We start from the raw sequence: 16,564 nt of genomic DNA, 5'->3' as shown, positions 1-16,564 counted from the left end.
GGCTTTCCCATTGGAAGAGCTGATAGCAAGAGAATCAGTGCAAGCACGGACAGTGTGATGAGGGGCCGTTTTGAGATGTGTGTGATACTCGGGGAATAAAGCAGGATGTATCCTTAAGACAGCCTCCTTTTCCCAGCAATCAGACAAGTTCTATATTGCAAAAATAGCCTAGTTTCTTCCTCAGTCATGTTCTTATGCTGGAAGCCTTAAAAGAGACCAGTGGTATGGTTTTAACTTGGGAGGGTAGGTTCCAGCTGGCAAGCGTGTACAAACCTGCCTGTTACAACAGAGAAATGGAAAAGGTAGTTGACATAAAACACTAGTAATAAATACATATACAACTTTAGTCCAGCGGTTCCTAATTTTAAAACATTATTATTATTATTACTACTACTACTACTACCATGAATCTTCTCATTTATTTATTTGTATCATACTTGCTTTTTGGGCTGCAAGTGTATTTATGATCTTAACTCCCTAATCTTTGTTGTATTACTACAAAAATCTGCTCTCCAATTCATGGATGGAGAGACAGGAATGATGCACAAGACCAAGTAAAATCTGGGGTGGAATGTTCTTATGTCATTCATGTAGCACAAATACTTTCTATTTTGCAGACAATTTAGATTATAAGGCCCCTAATTAAAAAGGTTTTCAGCTGCTATGATGTTTGACTCCATTTTCTGAGAATGATTAGATCACACAGCGCTACAGTGTGGGGGGAAAACAACACGCTAAATGTGAAGGCCTGCATCAGCATGGCTGGAAGGGTAGATGCACGTACAATAGTATAAGCAAACAAGTTGTTCCCTGAGCAACGGAACTAATGAAGTCTGCTTTCTTGGAGATTTGTGTCCTGCGTTCTCTGCAGACGTGCCCCGTGATCACGCTGCTCTCCAGCGACAATAGACCCCCCCACCTCTGAGCCCAACCTTGCAGTTTTTCTTGTACCCTATGTCTTTCTCTTCCCCTTACTACCTTTAGGCAATGTCAAGTAAGAAAGCATCATGTAGTATGTCTATGGGTGGTTCAGCAGGCGAACTGGGGGATGGTTTGAGTTCACACTTAAAGCATCCTTTGGATGGAGATGCTGAGTTTTTCCTCCTTAATCCATCCCGTTTTCCTAAGTCTTTCAGGATCATGATGTGCGAGAACTCTCTTCCTCTTTTACATGTGAATGAAGTTAGTTGGTGAGTTCAGAAGTTACTGAGAGGAGTAGAAGCAAGGGTTAAGGAAAGGAGACCTGACCTGCACATAAACTGATGATACATATATCTTGTTTTATGAAGAAAACCCAGTTTGTGTGTTGTGTTTTTTTTATCACTGTGTAAACATATTGCAACTGCTTGAAATAAATCTCACACATGACTCATGCACGTCAATTCATTAGCTGTGGTATTTAGGGTGGGATTTACCTCATCTAGTTTTAGGCAGCTACCAACTCAGCAGCTAGCTTTGGGCTCCTTTTGTGATTAGTAGAAAATTATAGTCAATAGTCACTGGAATTTAGAGGATGCTTCCTCCCCTTCTAAACTCTTCACCTAAATTTGGGCTCCACACGTCTACTCTTTTGCCTGCTGCTGATGGTGGGAGCTAGAAATGTAGCTCAGATCTCTTTACCTACATCAGCAGGTGGGACAGATTTCACTTTGTCTTTCTGTAGTAATAGCCTTTGAAAATAATTTGTTTCTTTATTATTTCTAGCTCATAACAGGTTTTTATTTAAAAGTATTTAAAATAGTGCAACCTCTCATATGTGCTCAGAAACTCATTAAGAAGCTGGTCCCTTGTTCCACCTCAAGCCTGTGTTAATTTTTGACGTTGAGAGACTCGGTCTGGAGTGAAATTTTGCTCCCAAGAGTATCAAGTAGAAAGAGTAGGTGCAGCAGGCCAGGGCTGTCTCAAAACCAGGCAACAACTGTGTCTGTCAGCTGTCCCAGCATGCCCTCTTGCTATTTTAAAGAGTGGTTGTACGCTAACTGTCTCTGAATAGTCTGTAGAACCCGTAAGCTTTCTGGAGGTCAGTTGTGGGGTGACTGTCTTGTGGACTATAAATTACGTTGATATTGGCAACGTGTAAAACCTGTTCTCTCTCCCTTTCAAGTAACGAGGGATCTGAAGGTCTGTCGGCATTGATCTCTGCCTGTTACCCTGCGCGATCTCCTGCAGTCCTGGGATGCAGTTGCTTCGCTGCCTTTTATCTTTGCATGGGAAGCACAGCAGCATGAGTTGTGTTTTCTGTTTATGTTTTAAATTGAATGCAGAGATCATAATGATATAGCAAACCAGGCTTTCTAGGCCAGACTGTGAGGCTATCCATGCTTTTGGCATTAAGGAAAGCGACCTCCGTGAGAGGTTTGCCCTGGTTCGGCAGCGCTGTCTTCTGTAACGGAAGAGAACAGGCAGCTGAGATGTTGTCGGAGGGGGCCGGAGGTGTATACATGGGCTTCTTTCTGAGTCCATATCTCAGTTTGCTTCATTGCTCAGATCTCAATGGCTGAGGTGGAAAACTGAAGTTTAAAAATTAATATTTCACAATTAAATGATTTTATATCTGTGAAACTATTGCTACAGTAGGCTAGAAGCTGACTTACAGTCCTTTCTACTGACCGGTCGCTTAACAGGGTGTTTTCCTCTCCCAGCAGTTATCCCAAATCCTTTTCCCAGTTTCCTAATACTGCTTCTAGAAGTCAGCCTTACATAGAATTGCAAGGCTTTTGACTTGACCAAAGTGAGTGTCATTTTTCTTAAAGAATTAGTTTCTTCAAGTAGGCAGCAAAGGCTATAAAAATGCAGAATTAACTAACAGTTACCTGAAATGGTTTGTGATCTTTCTGTGCAGTGCTACATTGTTCTGGTCTTGATTGATAAAGGGCCAGAGCTCTGAAGCAGTGAATCATGAAGGTTTGGTATCCACATGGTTTACTATAAACAAGCCTTAAGTTCCAGCTATTCCCCTGGTTGGACTTTTATCTTGAACACTAACCTCTGACATCAGATCCAGTTTCTTCATTCAGTACTTTAAGGTTACCAAACTAGTTTGTTCAAGAGGCTTTGGCATCTTGGGATTTTTCTGTTTGTTTGTTTTTAAAATGTATGCTTTACAACATTTTCTTGGGGATCTGATGAAACATATCTATAATTATATTTTTATTGGGTTTTTTTTAAGCTGCTTTGAATAGCTTGGTAACTAGGGATGGAGGAGTGTTTCCTCTCTGGCAGTGTAGTGCTGTGCTGCTGGACATGGAGCCTGTTTCTGCTGAAATTTAGGAATTTATGTTTAGTAGAGATTTTGCCAGCAGTTTGAACAGGAATAGCTTTGGGCCTACTACTGGAGAATCAATTTGAGATTTTTATTTCCCTGAAAGCTGATTTATGTGTTTTTTGAAACCAGGTTGTCTGTAGCATAATTGACTGCTCAACTTTGTTCTCCTTCTGGGATCAAACCTGCCTAGCTTTCATACTGAATTGTTGATTAATTCCCCTGTCCCTGCAGAAGAAATACTATCAAGGGAAGCTATGGAAAAACACTTACTATTTTGCTTAAAACTGCTTCTTGTTGTCTTGGTAACAATAAATTTATGGGGTGACTTAAGCAGCTACTGCGTGAGCAGAAGGTACAAACTGCTGAACAGAATTCAAAAGCGTGAAAAGATTGAGAACCCTCATACAAAAAAACATACTTTGTTTCAGGTATTCTTAACTCATTATTCTCACTGATCATTGTGGTGGTAAAAAAAAAAAAAGGAGCTCAGATACTGGGGCAGTATTTATCACTGAAAAACTAAACTTAAGTAGAACATGAAGAACAGTTCTTAGGTGTGATTTTTTTTCTAAATGTGGGAAAAATCTGTATAAACCCTTTTAGTCTTTGTAGAGTTACCATTGTATTAGCTTTTTATTCAACTGTTTATTTCAGAACCAAACCTCTAATTTGTTTTAAATTCCTCCTACGTTTCTATACCAGGCTAATGTCACTGTTTGATACTGCCTTCGTTAAAAGGACTTGTGCAGAAGCCCCCGGTGTTGGAACCCCTTAAGCACAGCAGACAGCGTGCCAGGTTTATTACGTTGCTGTTGCTCAGCTTTGAAAGAAGCAGAGTTTGAGTAACTCAGGTCACATCCTGGTTTGCCAGGATGTGTGGAATCTCCTGTCTGGTCTGTGCCGGCAGCACTAATTACAAATAATGCATTCTGTATCAGAGTTTGGAACAGGTGAAAAATACAGGAATAGTTCTAAAGTGCAAACAACTGGTGGATTGTGGATGTGCACTTCCAGCTCTGCTGGATTTAGATGATTATTTAACTCCTCAAAATGCTTTTCTGCTTACTCCCAAGCTTTGCCTATCTCTTTTTAGATTCAGCTTCAGCTACCTTTCTTCTTCAAGTCACCTGGTCAAAATGTTTGGCTATCTTAGCCTTTGGTCACGGATCTCCGGTGAGGGATGTGTTTCAGGGTGGGGAGAGCTGAAGGCGAGGGAGGTTTGTACCTTGCGTGGGTGTTTCAGTCACTGCATTTTTTGAGGAGATAGGAAGATCTTTGAGGGGCTTGCTGGCTGTTTTGGGCCAGGAGCAGCACTTAGTAGTGATCTCCAGAAGCCTGTAGCGGTACGGGTCAGATTCACAAGCAGTGTAATTTGACTTCTTTTGAGTCTGTAGGAAAGTGGTGAGCGCTGCGACCTCTGGGAGCGCAGATGATCAGCCTGGTGCTAGGTAGAAGCAGAGAACACTCTCTGTGAAGCCTTGCTGGATGCGTACCTTTCCTCAGCCAAGCAGGACCATGATCTTCCTTGGTGCATGGCACCCTACCCTCTGGTGCGTGGCATGGGGCTGATGCAGCAGCTGACCACCCGGGATAGCTCCTTCAGACCCCATTCCCCGGCTGCGTTACCAGGTGATAGGAAGTTTTTTGTAGCCTGAAGTGCAGCCACAGCACTTGCGGGACTTCCTGTCTACCAAACTGCAGTTCTTTTCATCCGTGCTCAAGTTTTTGCTCTCTTCTCTTTCTATGGAGCTGAACAGGGATAGCCATGTGGATTAAGGGCTTGTCTGGGGGCCAGCTTGTGGCTTGTTTCTAGTGACTTAATTCTGGTCAAAATGATGTAAGACTGATGTAATTATGCTTAGTGTGTATATATATGTATATATATGTTGTGGCCTTGAGCCACAATAAAAGCCTAGAGCTTTTACTCTTAGTCTGTAGAGCTGAGTTGTATTTTTTGACCTTTCCTTTTCCTTGAGGTCAGCTGTATACATTCACGTTACTCAAGGTAGTACTTCATACTGTGATACAGCAGCTGGTTGTAGGTACCACTTCGGCATGCTGTATTTTGCCTGTGTGCTCAGCAACCAGTATATAAGAACCAAGATGCTGGATTTTGAATTTACTGGATAGTTTTAGCTGCACTGGTGACTTGTGCATTGAATGTCAGCGTCCGACTTTTATTTGTCCTTCTGTTGTTTCTCCTTTCATGAAGAAACCACTGGCCTACCCTGTCATACACTTGCTTCCTTGGAAATACCTCTTAATTTTTTTAAATAAGTAATTTAGAATACTTCAACTAGATCTGTGGCTCTCCCAGTGCTTTTAGCCCAGGGTTGGGATGTGCAGCGAGACAGCTTTCTGGCTTGCTTCCAGTTTGGCTGCAGTTTTTCATGGGGCAAAGAGGTTGCTGCTAGCTGCACATCAGATTTCCTTTCCCACTTTGAAAAAGTACATCCTTGATCTTTGAGGCACTGTGCACATTAGCTTTTTCTTCCAGAAAGCAATTTATGAAATGGCTTGGATATAGTGCCAAAAAATCCCATTGGGCAATAACATTGTTTCAAATCCTATATTAGTGTTGCCAGATTTGGGGTTTTTTTACTGCACTGGAACAATTTTTTGAATAATCATTAAGACATTTGCATAGAAATTATTTTTAACCCACACAGCAGTGGTCTGTGTAAAACCATGAGGAGTCAGACAATTGTAACTATTAAACATCTGTCTCTACATCAGTTTTTTGAGGCCTGATCACTGCTGGGTGATTTCTTGCAGCTGCGATGCGGTAATTTTAGTCAGTGAGCTTTACATGCAGTGACAAAAAGAGTAAAGTTCCTGTGCTTTTAATCCGGGGGGGGTGGGGGGGGGTGGCTATCTCAGCCTTAGACAAAAGAGAGGAAGTGGGTGCAGTCTTAAAAAAAAAAAAAGGTTTGTCTGTGTATTTCTATGAAGTTTGATTTTTAAAAGGGTTATGGCTGGGACTTCCATTGTGCTTTACAGGCATAGGGTTCAGAATTTCCTTCTTGATTTCTTACCTGTGCTTAGACTTAAAAAACCCCCAGTATTTCCCTAGTCAAACTTTTTCCTTCCAGTCTTTTCCTTTTGTGGGTGCCTGGATTCGTGTTATTCTGTTTACCTTCTAATTTATATGACTTTTCCTTTTGCCAATTCTTTGGGTTACTGGTTCTGCTAAATAAACTGTCCAGATAGTCAAGGCAGGGAGATTTGCAACCTTGAGAAAATAATAACAAAAAAGCCCAAACACCTAATCTGAAAAGAATGCTTAGGTCAAAAATTACTGGTGTAGTAAATAACTCCTGTCAGCAAAGTCTGGGCAAGAGTGTAGGCTGTACTCTTGCATGTGTGTATTTCCAGGTTTTTCTGCTCTCTTCTGAAGCGTTACCATTTCCTAGCCATCATTCTCTTCCTATCTTTCCCACCCTGTAACCATTCTAAATTACTCCCTCTAATCCACTGGCATTAATTGCACAATCTGAGATGAGGTAGGTGTGTCGCTGGCAACTATCTAAAGAAAACAGATTCAGTTGCATAGAGGTCTCTTACTTTTGTAAATGCCAAATGACGTCTCAGGACTGGTGTTACAGCTGCAGTCGTGACAGAGGTAATACAGGGAAGATCAAGATGGCAGAAAAAAAATGATGCAATAGTTTTATTTTGTAATAATATACCAGGGCACATTCCCCACAGTATATTTCTTAACACTGGGAGCATGCTTTACTGAGAAGGCCCTAGCCACATGCTCTGAGTGCAGCTATATATTACCGTACGGTTGGACAAAACTGTGTATTTAGAAAATGAAAACAATTACCTTTTCTTGAATAAATTAGGTTGTTCTTTGCCTTCCAGTTTGCAGAAGCATGGACATTCGCAACAATCTGACCCGGTTGAACATGCTTGAGAACTGCACTGTGATCGAGGGCCACTTGCAAATATTGCTGATGTTTAAAACCAAGCCTGAAGATTTCCGTGAGCTCAGCTTTCCTAAACTGACAATGATTACAGACTACTTGCTGCTTTTTCGTGTGTATGGCCTGGAGAGTTTAAAGGGACTTTTCCCCAACCTCACTGTGATTCGGGGAACTCATCTGTTTTTTAACTATGCGCTCGTCATTTTTGAGATGGTTCACTTGAAAGAGATTGGCCTCTATAACCTGATGAACATCACTCGAGGCGCTGTGCGGATTGAGAAGAACAACGAATTATGTTACTTGTCCACGATCGACTGGTCAAGGATTTTGGATTCTGTGGAAGATAATTACATTGTGGCCAACAAGGATGACAAAGAAGAGTGTGGAGATGTGTGTCCGGGAACTGTGAAAGGGAAGAGCAACTGTCCGCCTACTGTGATAAATGGCATTTTCATTGAACGCTGCTGGACCCACGATCGCTGTCAGAGAGGTGAGTCTGCTGGGTGATGTATGTCGACTACGGTTTTGCTGTCAATTTTTAACCTGTCGTATCTGTTGGAGGGCTAATAGCTACCTATTAATTGCTACCTTTAAGCACAGGTTCCTGAAAGCAAGGCTCAAAATTGACGCTGGACAGGTGAGAGAACCTTTGGGATGGAGCTGTAGTAGCAGTTCTTTTACCTATGTGAATAATGTATCTAAAAATGTTGTGTTTGGTTTCTCTGGAAAGTTTGGGACTGCCTAGAGCTCACAGGATCAACAGATCTTGAGTGTAACTGCTATCTTGTATAATAGTTTGATGGTTTAGTGTCTCTGTTGGGGCTTGGGTGGAGGATTAGAAGTCCAGGTTGACTGAAGAGCCACAGCAGGTGGGAACAGAATGGCAGGGAAAAGTCTTTATGGAATAAACCTGCCACTAGAAAGGTGCAATTACATTTTTACTGAAACCTTACTGCCATAAAAAGGTGTAAGGAACATGATGATAAGTGAGCAATGTTTGCACAGAATAAGAAGCTGGAAGCTGAGTCAGACCTGAAGGGAAAAGGGAAAGGAGGAGTGAGGACCTGGATGGGGGTTACCCGTAGCAGGAGCCCTGGGAAGGGTGAAATAACTGGGCTTTGAGCCTGGGGTTTTAATTCAGGGCAGAAGGTATGTTTAGAAAGCTAGCCACTGTTGCAACCCCTGAACTCCAGTTCTTAAACTGTATTTAGGGTTGCTTTTGCTTTCATACAGATTTGTTTTTTCCAGACTTGGAACTGACCTTAAGTTTAGTTTTAATTATATATTTACTGTGATTTATGTTAAATCTGACCTGACGGGGAGCAAAGTGAATTGAGGTAAAACTGACAGATTTAGAGTTGACTGTCTTTCTGGAGGTAGTGCATCCCAATGAAGCAGTGTGTCCTAAGATGAAATTAGGAAACTTGTGGGCTGGAGAGAATTTCTTGCCAAGCTCTAAAGGGCAACTCTGAGTGCTAAGTGCCAAATTTGAGAAGGAATTCCTCCCAGTATGCATAAACTAATGAAATTAATGTGGTTTCCCCTCTGCTACTCCTCACCTCAAAATCATCTAGCTTCCTTTTAAAGAAAGTGGTTATTTTTTGTCACCAGAATAACAGGGTATGAGCAGGAAGATGCAAGCATGTATGTGTGTGCCTTTTTTTAAAGTGAAAAATAAGGTTATAAAGCATTTTAATGTATGAACTCTTTCAGTACACAGTTGTTATCAGTGCTGAAACCTGGTTTCTTATGCATTCATGTTTTATGTTTTCTGCTGTTTCATAAGGTTAAAGATGTAAGTGAAACTATTTCAGTAGCTAGACTACTCATAATGTCCCTCACTCCTGTGAATTTTCTGGGGCTGTGCTGCAGCAGGCTGGAATGTGTGGTTTCCTTCCTTTATATAACTGCCTGTTCCCATGAAACCTGTAGGAATGTAGTCTTTTACCATTGGGGCAGAAATCGCAGCTCCTGAGCCTCTCGTACAGGTTCAGCTAAATTTGTTAGAGGATACCCATACAGCATCACACACCATCTGAGCTTAGTTCCTGAAGGAGCCAAGCTAGTAAGTCCATTTGATTTGCATTTGAAATTGAAATTTGAATTTGACAATGGTTTTGAAAGTAATTATATACAGATGCTCCCATCTGGCTTTCTGTGTTCCTTGCGGAAGATTTAGAGAAGCAATACTCCTACATATTCTGGCTGTAACTGGTATGTGTTTTCAAAACCACTTAACAAGCCGCACTTATCTTGTTTTGAATGCTAAGTTTTCTACTTTTATTTATTGGGAGCTGGTGTTTTCAGCAAGCTGGTATCTATTATATTGTGACACCAGCCTGTGTGCTTCTAAAGTTATTTTAACAGCTTGAGTAGTCTTTTAGACTTTTTAGGCTTTTTTGAGTAGCCTTTAGACTTTCAGCACACACACTAGTAACTATGGTAGAGGTTAAGTGACATTTATTTAGTGAACCTATTGGTGGAATTGCTGCCTTCTCTGTTCTCGTGCCAGCCGTAACATATCCTTAGCATGTGTAATGGTTTTGTCGGGATTATTAAGGGCTTGTGTGAATTGTACTTTGGCTTTCCTTAGCCTGAAGAGCCTCGTAGCAATTCCCAGTATTGAGGGCATTAATGTCATGAAACGTTTCCCTCTGCATTTTTGCAGGTTATCTGGGAATCTTCAGTGGCTCACGCTGTGCCGAAGTCTCCCATTTCTCTGGTTTTAAGTGTATTCTCTTTTAGTTTTGCTCCTTGTTTTTTAACCAGTGCTGGAATGAAACGTAGCCATTTCAGTATAATTTTCTTGGGGAAAGTTTGCATTTGTGTGTTGTTTCAACAGAGGTTATTTGTACCTCTAGCCTGTTTTATAAAACTTGGTGTAGAATCTCCTATTTGCTACTTTTTTGTTGTGCGGGAAGTTGTCGCTGCCTAAATGGGTAGCACTGCTGCCCTGGGGCTGCTGGCCAGGATATTTTGTTTGCTGTTTTGTCTACCAGAAAAAAAATCCTTAAAGAATATGTAGATATTTTGTTTTGATGTTACAGTGTGTGTCAGTTGACAAAGACAAGTCCCAAGCTGGCAAGCTTTTCCAGCCTGTTAAGTTTGAGTCTTGCTGAAGAAGATTAGGAGATGGGCAAGAGAGCAGGTGTGGGAAGGCTGAAAGATGTCGCAGAAGGGTCTTGTGTGAGTGAGAAGGGCGAGATGGCTGGAGTTGGAGTGGGGTCCTGGGTGTCCCCCATCTCTTCCACACCGGTCTCAGACCTTCCCCTGCCTGCTGTATTGTGGTGGCTTCCTTCACGTTATCCCTGCCCCATCTCATATTGACGATGCATCTTGGCTATTTCTCTATTTTAATCAGCACAGATATTCCACTTAACTCCAAAACTAACTTTCAGTTATAGCATATAATTACCTCTGAGGCACATATCCAAGTCTCTGAATCATGCTTGCAGCTATAACTTCAGCCCAGAAATTTTTTTAGTTTGTGATAACATGTTCAAGACAACAAAGTGAAGGATCTTCTTACAGACGTTAGAGCTAAGGTTGTGGATGAAAACAGCTGGAGGAACTGAAATGATTTGTGGGCAGCTGCATGCTTTGAAAAAACAGTTGCAATACTGAGGAATCTGGGTCTGACTGCAAAGATGTGTAAGTGGGTATGCCATAGATTGAGATTGGTCAGGATGTGTGTCCTGAAAGTTTTCTTTTTTTTTCTAAATTACATGTGTTGGTGTGAAAAGCAAGTTGGTTCAATTAAGGCCAACTCATATTTTAGGTAGGAAGAGAGGGAAGTATGTAGTTGGTTTGGAATTTGGGTCTAGCCTTATGCTGTTTATGGCAGCCAAGTGCTGTTCCTGTTCTGAAGGTTTTGTACCTTTCCAGCCCACATTTTTATAAGGTTTTTTTTTTACATACATACTTACTTTTATTGCCATAAAAATGCAGTTCTGGGTTCGGTGCAGCATGTTCATGCAGAGAGTGTCTTTGCTGAAGAATGCAGACAACAAAAATGCTGGAAATGCCACGTCCTAGACCTCAGTCTAGATTTGCCAAACATGATTTTCATATTTTGCATTTTTTTTCCACATGTTGATGTTGGGGTTTTTTTATGTAATAAAAATGCTATATGTCTGTCACTTCACTTGCGGAAGGAACAATTCCCTCTGAAACAGGATTTCCTGCCAATTCTCTGTGCAGTCAGATTTCTCTGTCCATACATAATTTGAAGCAGTCTGATGTTTCTGGCAGTATAATTATAAGGGCAGGTTCAGCCTTTTTCTTGCATATTAGGTCATCTGGAGGTGGAGTAAGGTAATAGGAAGGAAAAATGGAATGGCCAAATAAAAAAGACCAGGAAAATGATCTGCAATATCAGTCCCTTGGTGAATATCAAAGGGCCACGCATTCCTGGAATATAAAGATGGATATCTGAAATACAGGCTTTGTTCCGTAGAGGATATGATGAAATTCAAGTTCTCCTATTCATCCTGAATAAAACCTTTGTGGGAGTCTGTTGTCTTCTTGACCTTGGGACTTCACACTACCAGGAAATTTGAGTTATGAAGAGTGTGGGCCATTTCAGGTTTGTCGATAGACTCTTTCTTTGATCTGTTGCTTTATGTGATAAAAACAGAAGCCATGTCTCTCACTTGGTGCAATCTAGAATTTGTTGCAAAATACTAACCTCATGGAAAGAAAGCAGAAAGTACATGAAACCATTTGGGCCAGTTAAAGAGGACGGTAAGACAGAGCTGATAGAAGGGATGATGGTCTGAAGTAAGTGACGTGCAAAGGAGCCGCTAAAGGAAGGTACTGTATGAAAATAATAATGTTTGTCCAGATTTTGTTATGACGTTGGGGAAGCAGGTCTGGAGACTAGTGATACAATGGAATCTCTCTTTAATTTTGCTGTGATTTATCCAGGGAAAATTCTGGGACGGGTAGGGGATAGGTAAGGAACTGAAGAGTGGCTTTAGTAGCTTGCTTTGTTTCCTAGGACAAGCAACACAACAAAGCAAATTAGAAAAACGTTGCTCAGCCTGAAATACCTTTCAACTGCTGTGAAATAGCACTGGTGCCAGGAGAAAATCTGCAGCTATGAGCATCTTCAAGGCAGGTTTGAATAACAAAGTTCAGAGGTGTATGTGGGAAACATTTTGTGATGTTTACTTAGGTAGAAATATTACTTAGCAACAGCTTCCTGTAATTTTTATGTGCTTGGAATTTCTGTGACCATCAGCTTAGTTTTACTGCCTTCATATGGGAAAGGGGTCTTGAAGCACAGAACAGACTTAGCCAACCTCAAGGGCAAGATATTTTTAAAGCTTCAAACACAAAAGAAATTTTTCCAGTTGCTACCACATGAAGTGGAAGAGCTCCTTTTATTTGGAGATCTTATCAGAGCTGCCTTTCCCCAGCTCTAGCTCTGACAAATGCCAGATGGAAGTTGACACCCGATAATCTCACTGGGGCGTCTGTTCTGAACCTTGCCAAGCGACAGCTTTATTGAGTGCGTGTAGTGCTTGTGGTTGGGGCTATTGTGATGCTTGCAAATGGCTAGACATCCTAAACTAATTCACGTCAGCTTATTAAGAGGACTTAAGAGATTTATGGTGCTTGATGGTGTGATACAGCCCAGAATTGGGGGAAGAGGGGTGGAAGCAATTGCTCCATACAAATGGCTATTTAAGAGTATGCTACTTAAACACACCAAACAAAACTTGGGGCTGTGAAGAAGTATCTATTAGGCTTTTCTCCACCAACCTGGGGTGATGCAAGACTGTGGGATTTCAGTATGTACCAGTTTCAGCTTGCTGAGAAATCCCCATGCGTGCAGCTCCTGCGGTCTCACCACATGTACGTGTCTTCGGCTTCTTCACCGCTGCACCTTGACGCAAATGCAGGGGACTGAGGATTTGCTTCCCCCACCCCAATTCCTGACCAGCACTTTAGACAGAAGCCACTGTCAGATCTGTTCTGTCATTAGAGCATGTGCACAAGAACGAATTCCTAGCTCATCCAACAGTTAATAAGCAGTAAATACAGAGAATCCTCCCCCAAAGTTAAGATATCTTAATTTCTGTACAGAGGGCTTGTCAAGGCAAAGCTTTTTGGTTAGTTAGAAAGGAGAATGAGGTATTTTGCTGCTGATACAGTGAAAATTGGAAAAGTTTCCATCTCGTTTGGTCTGAGTTGCCATTTTAATTCTGTCATCCTTAGCCCCTTCCCCAAAACACTTGTTATTTAAGTCAGTCTCTGGGCCACTGAGGAGGCTGAGAGGAGTTTAATGCTTCACATGCAGGAGTTCAGCGCTGACATTACTGGAAGATGTTTTAAGATCTCTCATCTTCAGTGGTGACGTTGACTGCTCGTGATTTTCAGGGGTTGCCTGGTAGTTGAGGGTACTTCAGATAGAATACTTACTTTTCCCACTTCAAGAACAGTTCCAAGCGACCTTATTTGCTTAAACAAGGGAACCTGCACTGCCCCTGGTTTGATAAAATGTACAAGAATGACAACACTTATCAGACACTTTTGTTGGAAATTGCTCTTGTCTGGGCATGGATGTAGAAGCAGGAAGTCACAAAATGTAAAATAATAATAACACTGAGCAAGAGTTAACCTGCGTTAGTAATGCACGAATGGGAGAGCTGCAAGTGGCTCAGCCTGGTGTGATGGTCTTGCTCAGTTTGTTTCATTCAGAGAAAATCCTGCTGCATGTTGGGGTTGCTTTGTTACTGTAAGTGAAGATAAAGATTTGGCCAGCTCATAGATTCTGTATGTTTTCCTCCCTTCAACACCCCCTTAAAGAAGGCATAGCAATGATTCTGTATTTAAAATCTTAAAAATTTTACTTGATTGTAAAAGTATTCTAAATCAAACGCAATTCTGATGCCCCTTCCCAGATTTCAGCAGAGCAAATTAAATTTCAGTTGTATATGATGGTATAGCATTCTTTCATTTTATGATGAAGGAACTGGAAATCTTTGTTGTAGAAGGCTTTGAAGGGATTGTGAACCCCTGAGTCCATACAAAGAAGTGTATTCAGTGTGTGAGAAGACCAACCGAAATATGTCACTTGGCAAAGCTCTCTGAAACATCTTTCTCTATCAGGAATTGGGTTTGACAGGGATTGCCTCTGTCAGTAAATTTTGTGTTTAAAAAAACCCCGACCACCACAAAACAAAACACAAAAAAGTTCAAAAAAACCCAGGTGTGACCAGCACAAAGATAGTTTCTAACTGGAAGGTTGAGGATTTCGGGACCTTTTGATTAATTACAGAGCTGGTGAATAACCAACCATGTCCTGGAGGAAGCACCACTAACCATTCTCTCAGTTTGTAACAATAGCTGCTTAAAAGTTCAATGATTGTACTTCCCAATTATATCCTATAATTGTCCACAAGTTCCTTTTGGAGGGATGTGAATGAACTTGCTGGGATGTTTATGCTTCTTCATTAGGGCTGTTGGTTAGGTGAAAAAAACCCGGCGTGCTGGGCAGGGGGAGGTGGTGGGGGTACTGGCTGGACTGCCTGGCAGCAGGCTGAGCTGTACATGCCTGTAGTTATTTCAGTTGCTGCTTTGATCCAAGGTTCGTGGCTGGCATTGCATAAGTGTGCAAACCAGCACGTGGCGGCTTGGTCACTGAAATACTGTAGATTACAACTGTGTGCGTTCATCGTCTTTATCTAGATTTTTTTTAGATGAGGGTACCGGGGGGCACTGGGCTGGCTGGGCTGGCGTTGTTTGAGAGTCGTCAGTGTTGCTTTTATTTTGGCTCGTGACATTTAAAACAAACAGAGTATTAACTTTGGCTCTTGGTAGTGCTTAAATGTTGGCTAAGTGAGTATAGGGTTTTCAGATGAAGAGTCTGGCTTCCTTGTGAATGTGTATTTAAATGAACTGGAAAAAACAGGGCAGGATGCTCAGCACCTGTTCATGTCCAAAAAGTTTTCCAATGTGGAATTTCCTTCTCCCTTCTTCAAAACAGGGTCAGAATTGCTGTCAAGAAGGATGAAGGCAGAGCAAGAGGATGCTCTGTACTAACAAGGAGCTTCTAGCTTAGTACCCTCAGTGTGAATTCCTTAATTTGAGAATGCACTTTCTGATTTACCTGACCAGAGGCTGCCTCCTGGGCACCTTGAGAGGTTGGAGGCTCTGAGGAAGATGATGTTTTAAAGGAAATCCGACAAAAGAGTTAGAAAGAAAGTCCAGTTAGAACAGCATTCAGCAGAATGCTGGGATTAATTTCCTTCTACATATTTTTAAAGAACTTCGGGTATATGGTGTTTTACTGGCATCACTTCGGTGCACTCCAGAAAAATAAATGTGATTTTAATCTTGTGTATCAGGGTAGAGGTGCCCTTTTTCAAGAATGTCAAGAAATACTGCTCTGTTGTAATGTAAATGGGGCAGTTTCAGCTTTTGAAGACATCAGCTCCCACACTGCAGTCACTGAAGCACTGGCAGGTGTTGGAACAGTTAAGCTGTTAAGTATTATGAGCCTTGTTCATATGCAAGCATAATGAGGGGGACAGGTATTTAGCAAGGTTGGTGCAATAAAGACTGTAAAATTTGCAAGGTCTTCTTAGTTGGGGAAGGGGGATTTCATTAATCTGTTCATAGAACTGCTCCAGTCTTCTGTTTCCTGTGCAATCTGAAGGCTTCTGGAGATGTACAGATCTCATTGCTGGTCACTTGGGACTCCTGCAGAACTGCTGCTGCTGCTGGTATGTGGCCATGCTGGAATTTCAGGGCCCTGACGTGATGAACTGAGCCTGAGCTCACGTTACAGGGTAAGACTGATGTTTTTTAAGTCAACCCACTGAGTTAAGGCAACTTAGGTAGCAAGTTTGTCAGAGATCAGAGTAAAGATCTGCATCCTGAGTGAGCCACAGTAACACCTAAGGTTGGTGGCTTTCTGGTTCTTCGTGTGCCTCTCAGTTCACTTTAGCCTGATCCCTGAGCATAAGTCCTCGTTTAGTGCTTTTTAAAAAAAACGTGAATTGTTTGGGGCAGGGAGGGAGGTGGTTGATCTCAATTTATTCATCAAAATAAAGCTTGCCGGTCTGTAGGATTGTAAGGAAGGGAAGGTTTCTAGGGCAAGGGAACAGGTATGGCTTGGAGTGGTGTAGCCATAATTTCTAACTCAATTTTTGATATTTTTTCTGGTTTAGTAGCTGTGAGGCTTTAATGAACAGCACACAGCATTATTGCAATGTCAGGCTTTAATACCTGCGGGCAGGAGCAGCAGTGACAGCAGAGCCACGCATGCGGTGAGGTAGAGGTTGGGCTCTGCGTGGGTTTTCGGAGATGCAGGAGCAGACGCGCCTTCCCTGCCGAGGGGAAAGGTTTCAGTGCTGAGGTG

General features: G+C 41.8%; 1 protein-coding gene across 2 annotated transcripts in view; it reads left to right on the top strand.

Annotated features, from left to right (window-relative positions):
* The window catches only part of INSR (insulin receptor), a 62,033-nt gene that overhangs the window by 5,781 nt on the left and 39,688 nt on the right, over window positions 1-16,564 (top strand). For both annotated transcript variants that reach the window (XM_005244131.4, XM_055807026.1), the window contains exon 2: window positions 7,133-7,684. In XM_005244131.4, coding sequence (XP_005244188.1) covers window positions 7,144-7,684 — 541 coding nt within the window. In that variant the 5' untranslated portion in view covers window positions 7,133-7,143. The remainder of the gene's footprint in view (window positions 1-7,132; window positions 7,685-16,564) is intronic.

Source organism: Falco peregrinus, chromosome 5 (genome assembly GCF_023634155.1).
Source record: "Falco peregrinus isolate bFalPer1 chromosome 5, bFalPer1.pri, whole genome shotgun sequence".
In the NCBI taxonomy this organism is placed as follows: Eukaryota; Metazoa; Chordata; class Aves; order Falconiformes; family Falconidae; genus Falco; species Falco peregrinus.
The sequence above is the reverse complement of the archived record's forward strand: the minus strand, read 5'-3'. Positions and strand labels throughout refer to the sequence as shown.